This window comes from Cupressus sempervirens, chromosome 11 (assembly GCF_028749045.1).
Source record: "Cupressus sempervirens isolate cs-2001-9-10 chromosome 11, ASM2874904v1, whole genome shotgun sequence".
Lineage (NCBI taxonomy): Eukaryota > Viridiplantae > Streptophyta > Pinopsida > Cupressales > Cupressaceae > Cupressus > Cupressus sempervirens.
In genome coordinates, this window is record NC_143128.1 from 486,108,620 (window position 1) to 486,119,128 (window position 10,509).

At 34.9% G+C, this 10,509-nt stretch overlaps 1 protein-coding gene across 1 annotated transcript; it reads right to left on the minus strand.

Moving 5' to 3' along the window:
- Window positions 1–518: 518 nt before the first annotated feature.
- LOC149530491 (uncharacterized) lies at window positions 519–8,437 on the minus strand. The gene is made up of 3 exons (XM_089810480.1): window positions 8,273–8,437; window positions 8,054–8,182; window positions 519–2,140 (listed from the first exon to the last, which is right to left on the minus strand). The coding sequence occupies exons 1-3, from the start codon at window positions 8,300–8,302 to the stop codon at window positions 554–556; spliced, it is 1,746 nt and encodes a 581-aa protein (XP_089666606.1). The 5' UTR covers window positions 8,303–8,437; the 3' UTR covers window positions 519–553.
- Window positions 8,438–10,509: the final 2,072 nt, after the last annotated feature.

Below are 10,509 nucleotides of genomic sequence, written 5' to 3' on the forward strand. Positions count from 1 at the left end.
TAAAATAACTTATAATTTATTAAAAATCAAAGTTATTAATAATTAGATAAATTTTACAATTATATTACATAACCTCCATTATTAAATAAACTTAATTTAATTTAATTTAATTAATTTAATTAATTTAATTAATAACCTTTTTTTTTTGAATAATTTTATTAACATCCATTAATTATTTACTAAATTGCATCTATTTGAAGTTGTACTTGACAGTTTCCACAGTCCAATCTTTAGATTAAATATGGGTTTTGGTTTCTAGTTAGGGAAAAATTTAAAAGTTTGCATACTGTAAAGAAGCTTGAAGATTGACACAAAAACAAGCTTCTAAGAGGCAGTATGAATGAGCCTACTTCCTTTCGGTATAGGAAATGCTGAGTCACCTTTTGGAATCTACCTGTGATAATCATATACTAAGCATCTAGTCCTCCTTCGGAGTCCTACAGCATTCCATGTCACCCCCAAGGAATCAAGCGATGAGCAGTGGACCAGAGAAGTTTATAAAGCAAGAACAAAATCTCTATAGAAGTGAACAATTTAATATTTAAAAGGAATACTATGCTTTACAGACAATTATAGATGACAGAGATGGATCAGACGCTCCACTGACCTTGGCACCTGCATGAATAATTTCTTTAAGGTACATTAAAGCTTTATCAGAGATGATCTCACCTGGAACAAGAATAGGAATACCTGGTGGATAAGGACAAATAAGCTCTCCACATGTCTGTCCAAGGGCATAATCAATCTCTACCCTTTCTGTTCTTGCAAAGAATGCCTCCCTTGGGCTTAGCTTGGTTTTAATGGTAGCAAATGGTCCATCGTTATGTAATTTAGACAGAAAAGTATGTTTCGATATAATTTTTCTCACAGGTATTATAGAAAGAGTTTTCAGAGCACCAACAAGTCTCTGAACATTTTCTGAATCTGTTCCTAGATTGAATGCAAACATCAAAGTGCGCAAAGAGGGTAGTTCTGCTATCACACCATGCTCAATCCGCAAAATGTCATCTGCCTCATAACCTGATAATCCTATGTCCCAGAGACTTACTGTGATCCGCAAGGGATCAAGTACCATCGTACCTTGAGGGTTGACTGAGAATAGCACAGAAAGGCCATGGATCTGCTGAATGGCATGTCGTGCTTCATTTGCCAGGTCTATGGCTCTACTAAAATGTGAGTTTGAGCTGGAAGGAAAACCAGTACATTTCCAAATATATGCTCGTGCAGCATCCAAAGAAGCAAGAAGCAAATAGCTAGGGCTAGAACTTTGGAGGGTTTGGAGGCATTTACATAATCTTTCCCTGTTTATCATTTCTCCCTGAATGTGTATCATTGCTGATTGTGTCAGGGAACAGAGAACTTTGTGTGTAGATTGAACCACTATATCTGCCCCTTGCTCCAGAGCAGTTTTTGGAAAATCAGAATGAAATTTGAAATGAGCTCCATGAGCTTCGTCAACAATAAGAGGCACGCCATAATTATGGCAGACATCTGCAATCCCTCTCAAGTCACTACAAACCCCAAAGTACGTTGGTGATGTGATTAAAACTGCTGCTGCTCTCTTACCTTCATCTCCCAATTCATCAAGCACACCCTTAACTTGGAATGCCTGGATACCATATGTGAGATCCCAGGCAGGATCATACTCTGGTAGAAGATATTTTGGTAAAGCCCCAGACAAAACCATGGCAGAGATTACAGATATGTGACTGTTTCTAGGAAGAATAAGGATCTCCCCTGGGGAGCATGTAGCCATTACTGCTGCCTGAATGCCACAGGTGGATCCTCCTACAAGAAACCATGTTGCATCTGCTCCAAATAATTGTGCAGCTTTTTCTTGAGCATCTGCAATCACTCCCTCAGGAGCAAATAAGTTATCAAGTTCTGGAAGCTCAGGTAAGTCATGCTTAAAAGGATCCATTCCAATGAGCTCAGCCAAAAACTCAGGAGCTGCTCTACCTCTGTTATGACCTGGAAAATGAAATGCGGCAACATTTTGTTCTGCAGAGGCTTTAAGTGCATCAACCAAAGGTGCTTCTACTTTTCTAACAGCCTGTGGCCCATCATTTAACTGAGCTTTGTTCTTGTGCCATAAATCTGGCTTGGACAAGAGATCAAACTTTTTCCCAAATGGGTTTCCCTGGTTGCATACTTTATTTCAGATGCATATGTTGAGATATGAAATTTTTTGCTAACTAATGTAAAAGTCTTTCCTTGGTGCTTTTAACACAACTTTGAAGAAAATGCAGAAAAAAAGCTTGTAATGCAACATAACTTCATCTCATGTGTTCCATTGCTAATATTAAGCTATCAGTAAGTATAGTTGAAACTTGATACAAAGTGCATAGAATCAGACCTCACATAGATGTGGCAGAACTTAATTTGAGAAGGCACTAACATGACCTAGTAAAAACAGCAAGTGCATAAAATGGAAATCAGTTGTAACTTTAACCACATACACTTGAATAGCTATGGATAGCTAATTGCCATGTGCCAGTTTCTAATCAGACTGTCAAGGTTAGTTTACACAATCAAATAATTACACGTTTGATGGTACCAAATAGAAAGTTCATATATAAAATTAATCCTATACTGCACATGTCGTGGAAAACAGTGATCATTTATCTCCAAAATTATCATTTGACAAGTAAACATGAAATCAGTCCAGACTGCTAGGCTTAATCAAGCACCCATGTACAATGATGATGCCTCTCAAAAGATGAAAACACTCAATAACTGTCCACAAAGTGGCTAAATCAGACTTCCCTTACAAAGAGCCATACATGCTAGTAGCCCTCAATATGGAGATTTTGGCCCATAACTCCTGACACACTGAACTCTGATAGACAAACTCAACATTTTTAGGTACCCATTTGGGAGACATTCAACATACATTAAACTTGATATGTGGTGTTTTGGACCAACTTGATCAAAACTTGCTGATTCCAGTTTCCTAACGGCCAACTAGGCCTATTTTCCAAAGCATCCCCTCTAAATATTCACAGAACTCATCAACCAACCACCCCAACAGTTGTATCGCATCACAAAATGAACAAATACATCATTTTTGGTCACCTGCATCAATTGGTTTTTCAGGCTTGTAAATTCCTCAAACCAGTCTCAGTTTCAAGGCCAAACTACATTACAGAGTGGAACAGGGCATCAACAAAAGCATGACAAGCTTGATACCCTGCCTCTGTAACACTGGAATCATCAAGAGGATGTCTAAATCCAACACTCCACCAGGTAATGGAATTTCCCATGGTTGGATTAAAAGATATTCATATTTTGGACCTGCTAGATACCCTAAATCAGAGTTTCAACCACCAGTCACAAACACAGCAATAATTTCCACAATAAAGCATGACATTAGATGAGACTTGAATCAAAATAAACTAGACTCAACGCTCTTCATAATCATCCAGATTTAGTACCATAAAACTACTGTACGGAAAAGTAAAGACCTCTGCAATGTGAAAAAGACTCTGAATTCACAAGAAAACAGTCAGTTTCTTATTCAAAATGCTTCAAAAACTTCTTCAACCAAACAACAACCCCTGTCTCAAGCATCTAGAGGCTATTTAACATCATTACAATGATTTCTAACTGTCTATAACAGTTCTTTGAATATGTGATTGTTAATCCCAAACAAATGCAACTAAAAGTTGCGAAGTTGCTAATGCAACTTTTACAACATTAGACTATTGCTAACAACTTTCACTCTATTGACCTTACTTGATACCAACACAAGAAAAATGGTCCACAAGTACCTTACTACATTACAAGACCTCCATGGAAGGCACACTGATCCTTTTTGTCACTATGTGACAACATTGGCCTATTCTTGAGTCTTGACAACTTGCACTAGGTCCTCAAAAATGACTTCCTATTACATAGATTGGTTTCAAAATCCTTCAAAATGATCCTTAAGTCCTTATTAAACATAAAATAAAACACAATTTAGAACTTTTTCTTATGGAGGCCGCAATGGCAATGGATGCCCCTGCACCACTTATCCAAGTTTGTCTAATATCTTCCATCAACACTCACCTTGGAATATTCCCTGTCAAGGAGAGTGGTGTGCAACTTATGTTTGCATGGAAAAAATGAAGGACCAATAACTGTCACATCTTTGAGTATCTGTTTGAATATGGTGGACATGGTACATAAAATGGTATGGCATTAGCAGAAAAAAAATTGGCAAAAGAGGACTCGGCCACATCTTGTAATTGTCTGTCAAACATGGCAGTACCATTTGTAGTTTTTCCTTTCCTCTAGAAAAGGTAGAAGTAGAGTAGAAACCTCTCCCCCATTAAATTCAACATCTATGAGTCCTGCAGGCACTCATACACTAGGCTGCAAAGTCTCCAATGAAGTTCCTTTCTTTTTTGCCTCCCCCTCCCAATGCAATCTAGGTGACTCAATCTCCTCAGTTGGAGTTATAGCTTCACAATCTTTCACCCCTTTACCACCATCCACAAAAGATGACACTCTACTCTTGTATATCTGCCCCTATTTGTGGCACAAATGACAAAGCCATCTCTACCGCCCGAGAATATTTATCCTTATCAACTTGTACTGCAAAGTGCAATAGAGTGCAAATTGCAATAGAGGATTTTTGGGGATCGCATGGTTTCTAAAGAGTTCAAAAGGACATTCAAATGGGTTTGAACTTGTTGGCCTTGGTATACTCCCACTTCTTGAAGAACCACAGCTGCCATACTTCTATGAGTTCCACTTCTGGATCCAGTTCTACTTCTTTCTTCCATTTGAATATCAACCCTTCTCCCTATCACTACTCTCATAGTTGCTCATGAATTTTCTTACTTAAGAATTCCAAACAAAGCTGCAAGTTCAAATAAAAAGAAAAATAAACTTACAATGACCTTCCTATCTAATAAATTTAAAAGAAACGTGAAAAAGATTATAAAAACAAAAGATGAAGAACATATCTCAAACACAATGGATTTAATGTACTAATCTTCTCTTTCAACAGCTATTCAATCCTCCAATCTACTACACTTTCATTGTTGCTGCTCACCAAAGTTTGCAAATGTCAATGGGATTTGTTTTTTCTTTTTGGTTGTTTTGATTAGTGTAATAGGTTTAAGTTTTGTTTGAAGGGGTGGGGGATCCTTGTTGGCTCACCCATTTTAGTTAAAAATGTGTTTTTCTTTCTAAAAAATGATGCTTAAAATGTGTTGGGCCATAGGATACGTCTAGTCATCTTTTAGCTTACATGGTGCATTTCCGCAGTATCTCCAATTTTGGGACCTAATAAGGGATGGGGAAATTTGAAATCTCACACCACTCTAGATTGTAAAGAAAGAACTAGTAATGACCACCATATTGTCAAAAAGCTTTCTGATCTGAATTTCACCACGAATGTTATCACACAAATGCAAAACTAATATTTGAGTTCAATCATTTGAGCAACAATAACAACTCCACAAAATGGCTTCATTGTACTATTTGTACATTCTTAGGCTTGTTGAAAACTTGAAAGCCGTTCTTGAATTAACATGTTCAAGCTCTAAACAGAACTCCAAAAACATCTTTTTGGGCACTTGAGATACTCTTGCATCAAATTATATCTTTTCACATTGACAGCAGACAATCCCTACCTGTATGAACATGAATCTCTGCAAAGCTTTTATTGTTAGAAATTCACACCCTAGCGATTGGGCGCACAATTATACTGCAAACAAAACATTGAACAGGAAGCAATGAAATGTACAAGAAAATTCCTTTCAGGCTTTGAATAATTTGGAATGATGATCTTACGATAGTTCACTCAATCCTTAAGTTATATTATTGAGCTTTTTGATGAAAAGAAAACAAAGTAAGTGACAACAGCAGGACAAAGACAGAGCAGCCAAAAACAAAGTTAAATACAGCAGATATGAACACTGAGAAATCTATAACTTTATTAACAGAACACTGCAACTTTTTTGTTGCATACATATGTGAGGGAAGGATGATGTATTTATAGATCTATGCAGCCTTCTGGAGAATTCTGAAGAGGCTATGCTAGGGAAAGCTTTTGGAATCTTCTTTGTAACTTCTTTGTAACTGGATGTTTTCAGATATTATAATAAATGCTCAGCTACTGCACTATTAAATAAATATTATTCCAACACCCTCCCTTAATTTCTACCACTCATGGATCTACATGTGGGAGGTACCCATTTACAACATAAAATTTTGGTTCCCCTTATCACTATCACTTTGTTTCTCTTGTTATTATACTTTGGGTTTTTAGTCGGTTTACCCATAATCATTTGGGAATTTCCAACTAATACAATTTCTTCTTGCTTTAGGTTTTTCACCCAACAAATTGATTTTTGATTACCACAAACCCTTCAGAGACTTAACACAAATATCATCTCAATATTGGGGAAATGATCTTTGGGCTCTTCTCCTTTATGAAATCTCACTTTTCATGGATGTTACTGGACAATATTTCTGATTTGGTCAAACCATTTGTAACCCTTCTTGATAATTCACACTTTGATGGATTTTTATTATTGCTCACACTTGAATATAAATACACTCACCTCCCCTTTTTATAGTTATATATTCAAGAATATAAATACACTCACCTCCCCTTTTTATTATTGCTTGAATATAAATACACTTGAATATAAATACACTCACCATGGCTGAATTTTTTATAGCTTCACTTTGTAAACAAAACTGCTCAATTCCCTTATGCAGATGTCTCCACAGCCAGTGAGCAACACTTTAAACTCTTCTTCATACCATGATAAAAACACAGAAGAACAGAAAGAGGAACAGCTTTAAATCAACTGAGAAATCAGAGTTTCTCACACACAAAAAAAACATATCACAGCCCAAGAATCTGTTTTTGCTCTGATACCATATTGAGCTTTTTAATGAAAAGAAAACAAAGTAAGTGACAACAGCAGGACAAAGACAGAGCAGCCAAAAACAAAGTTAAATACGGCAGATATGAACACTGAGAAATCTATAACTTTATTAACAGAACACTGCAACTTTTTTGTTGCATACATATGTGAGGGAAGGATGATGTATTTATAGATCTATGCAGCCTTCTGGAGAATTCTGAAGAGGCTATGGTAGGGAAAACTTTTGGAATCTTCTTTGTAACTTCTTTGTAACTGGATGTTTTCAGATATAATAATAAATGCTCAGCTACTGCACTATTAAATAAATATTATTCTAACATATATCCTCATTTGACCTAGACTATTACATGGTACGAAGATTATTGTTCCTGTAATACAAAAAAGATGCTAAAGCGCTCGTATTCTTCTCCAGCTTGTATTAAACGAAATTATCATTTAAATGTATACAGTAACATCAGATTAAACCATTACATGACGGCAAAGCATTAATTCTACCAAAGATGTTCAAAGGAATCAAATCATCTGTATGTATTCAAGTTAGACAAGCTAATGTAGTTGAGAAACAAGTATAAGAATGTTTAGCGGAATTAAGAAAACAGAAGTGTTGATCTTTTAGTGGGCAAGTAACATCGGTTTTGCTTTCGGGTTGAGAAGTGTGAGCTCAGACTGGGTAGAAGTATATCTACATAAAATAAGACCAAATGGAGCAAATATTAACATAAATTATGATTAACAATTTAAAAATTCAGAGGAATGTATATAATCTTCTATTCTTTCTTGTTGGTAGGTATAAAACCATTGAAATAACTTTGAAATGTTAAATGTTACAAAACATGACTTCTCCAAGCTATGAGAGAATAGGGCTGTGGCATTTCACAATAAATGTGCTTAAACTTCTTCTGATGATAAAGAAACCAAGAACTAACTAGAGAATAGGGCTGTGACATTTCACAATAAATGTGCTTAAACTTCTTCTGATGATAAAGAAACCAAGAACTAACTAGAGGATAGGGCTGTGACATTTCACAATAAAGGTGCTTAAACTTCTTCTGATGATAAAGAAACCAAGAACTAACTAAAGTGCGACCAAGCGTTTTTAGACCATTGAATTTGTTTCTCTTAATAAACATTTAGTAAATTGCGAAGAATATAAATACACTCACCTCCCCTTTTACGGAACATTGAACTTTGTACAAGGAAGTGGGACGTTTCATAACCAATCCTTCATAGAGCTTCCCCCCTCGTTCCGAAGAATTTCTCTGAACACCCCACAATGAGTTTCCACAACAGACCTGCAATCATATCACAATTCTCAGAGCCCTTTAAAAGGTGTTGTATGGAACGAGCGTGATTGTGGAACACCATGACGGTATAGACAATACATTCTGCAAAATAGGCATCATCGTGGCCATTCCCTCTTCAGTTGAGGCTGAAAATATCCGCGCTTGCAAAATACAGAAAATGCAGCTAGGCAGTTTAATAGATTCAACAAATGAGGCTTGGGTCGCATGAAGGGAGACTGCCTAAACCCTTCAGTGGATGGTGTTTAATAAATTGAATTATGTTAAGTAGAACTAGACCGAAAAAAAACATAAAATAAATTCCCATGTTGTGGGAAGGATTCTTGGAGCTAAAATCTAGGGACACATTTTTTCTAATATGCTTTCAAAATTATTTTATATTAATTGTTACATTTTAACATGTCACTTCTTAATTATAAAATCTATTTTTTATATATGTGAAAGTGCTTTGCTCAAGTCTAGTAATTTATTTTTTTAGACTATAATTTTCACTTCTTAATTATAAAATCTATTTTTTATATATGTGAAAGTGCTTTGCTCAAGTCTAGTAATTTATTTTTTTAGACTATAATTTTCCATATCTTTATTTTAATTCAAAAGCATAGTATCGAAAGGAAGCCCTTTTTGGTGTGGGGTTACATGGTAATTTTATTGCTAGTGGTGTCAAGCTGAGGTCAAGAAGAATTTAAAGATCAATTTTCAAATCTAACAATTTAAGACACTAGGTTATACTTCTACTCAATAAAAGAAAAGTTATTATAGCGGGTTGTCTACGATCTTCTTTCCAATAACCATAATTGTATTGATTTTGTTTTGTGACTTTCAACTATTGTCTTCTATTTATCAGTTGTATATGTATTGTCAGTTGTTGGTTTGTATTTACCAAATGTATATGTATTGTCAGTTGTTATTTTGTATTTATCAATTGTGTGTGTATTATCAGTTGTTGTTCAGCTATATATGTTTTATTAGTTGTTGTATACATATTATTGAATATTTGATGTGGGTGTTAGTTTGTAGGTTAGGGATTTCTTCCCTCTTCTATTATCAAAACCTTTCTTTAGTAGATAATGTTGATGCCTCATGGACAAGCTTGTGGAACAATCATGGCAAATTACAAAATAGTATTTGGTTTAATGATAAGAGAAGTGGCACAAAATAACTATTAGACATATTGATCTAGATCGCCTCTACATAAGGGAGATAGTAGAGAACTTTATCTTATTTGGGAATTTTATGATATCAAATGGATTCATTATTAGACAATTAAGAGTTCTTACATGGATACAACCTTACAAACACTTCTAGAAAGTTTTCGGATTAACCTGCATCACAAAACCTTAGCCCTTTTTTATGTTATTTTCTCTTAAGAAGTGAAGGTCAATTAAAGCATGTCTTTTAGTTCATTGCCTTGCATGAGGATGCACACATTAGCATGTGCATTTATTTTTCTTTCTTAATTTCTTTCATCATTACCTTAAGGGAAGATTCAAACTATCATGTTTCAAAGGTTATGCTTCACATTGATGATCATTAGCATTATCAATGGTTGTGTGCCTAATGATGGCTCGAAAATAGTAACATTATGGAGATGGCTAGAAAATAAGATACCCTTTCTAATTGGCTCATCTATTATAGTTCTAGTATGGTAGAGTCAGCTAAGAATGAAGAGGGAATTATGTTCATGGAATTGTGAGTTGCTAGCCATGGAGCTTGGTTTAATTTGGAAAACCATTAGGTTGTTAAGGACATTATTTTGATAGTGGCTTCACATGGGTATTTTTTTGGTTATGGATTCTAAATTTTATGTCATTGCATAACCAACTCGCAAATTATTGAAATTGCACTTAAATATCTTTTCATTTGAAATCATCAAATCATTTTTTGACTTGTAAAATAATGGACATAAAACATCCCTACCATGTAGTTTTAATTTAACATAACCCTTCTTTAGGGTACCCTAGAACACAATGTGTGAGCTTGGAATTGTGCACCATGTTTACCACTCTTTATCACATAGACTAGGTTGCTAAATATTGTTGTTTCTTACACCACTATAATATCTTGATCAAAATATTTATGCAATTCTATCCTTATTCCATTTGAAAACACTTATGATTTGGATAATAATCATATTATACGGTGACATTCAAATCAAATCAATAATTCAAATTAGATTCATTATTTACGTATAAGCATTAGAATCACCATATAGATATTAAATGGCATATATAATTATCCATTTCCTTATTAAAAATAAATAGGAAATACCAAATATGATTCTTGAACTTCTTGTTTCAACAATGATTGTATTACAT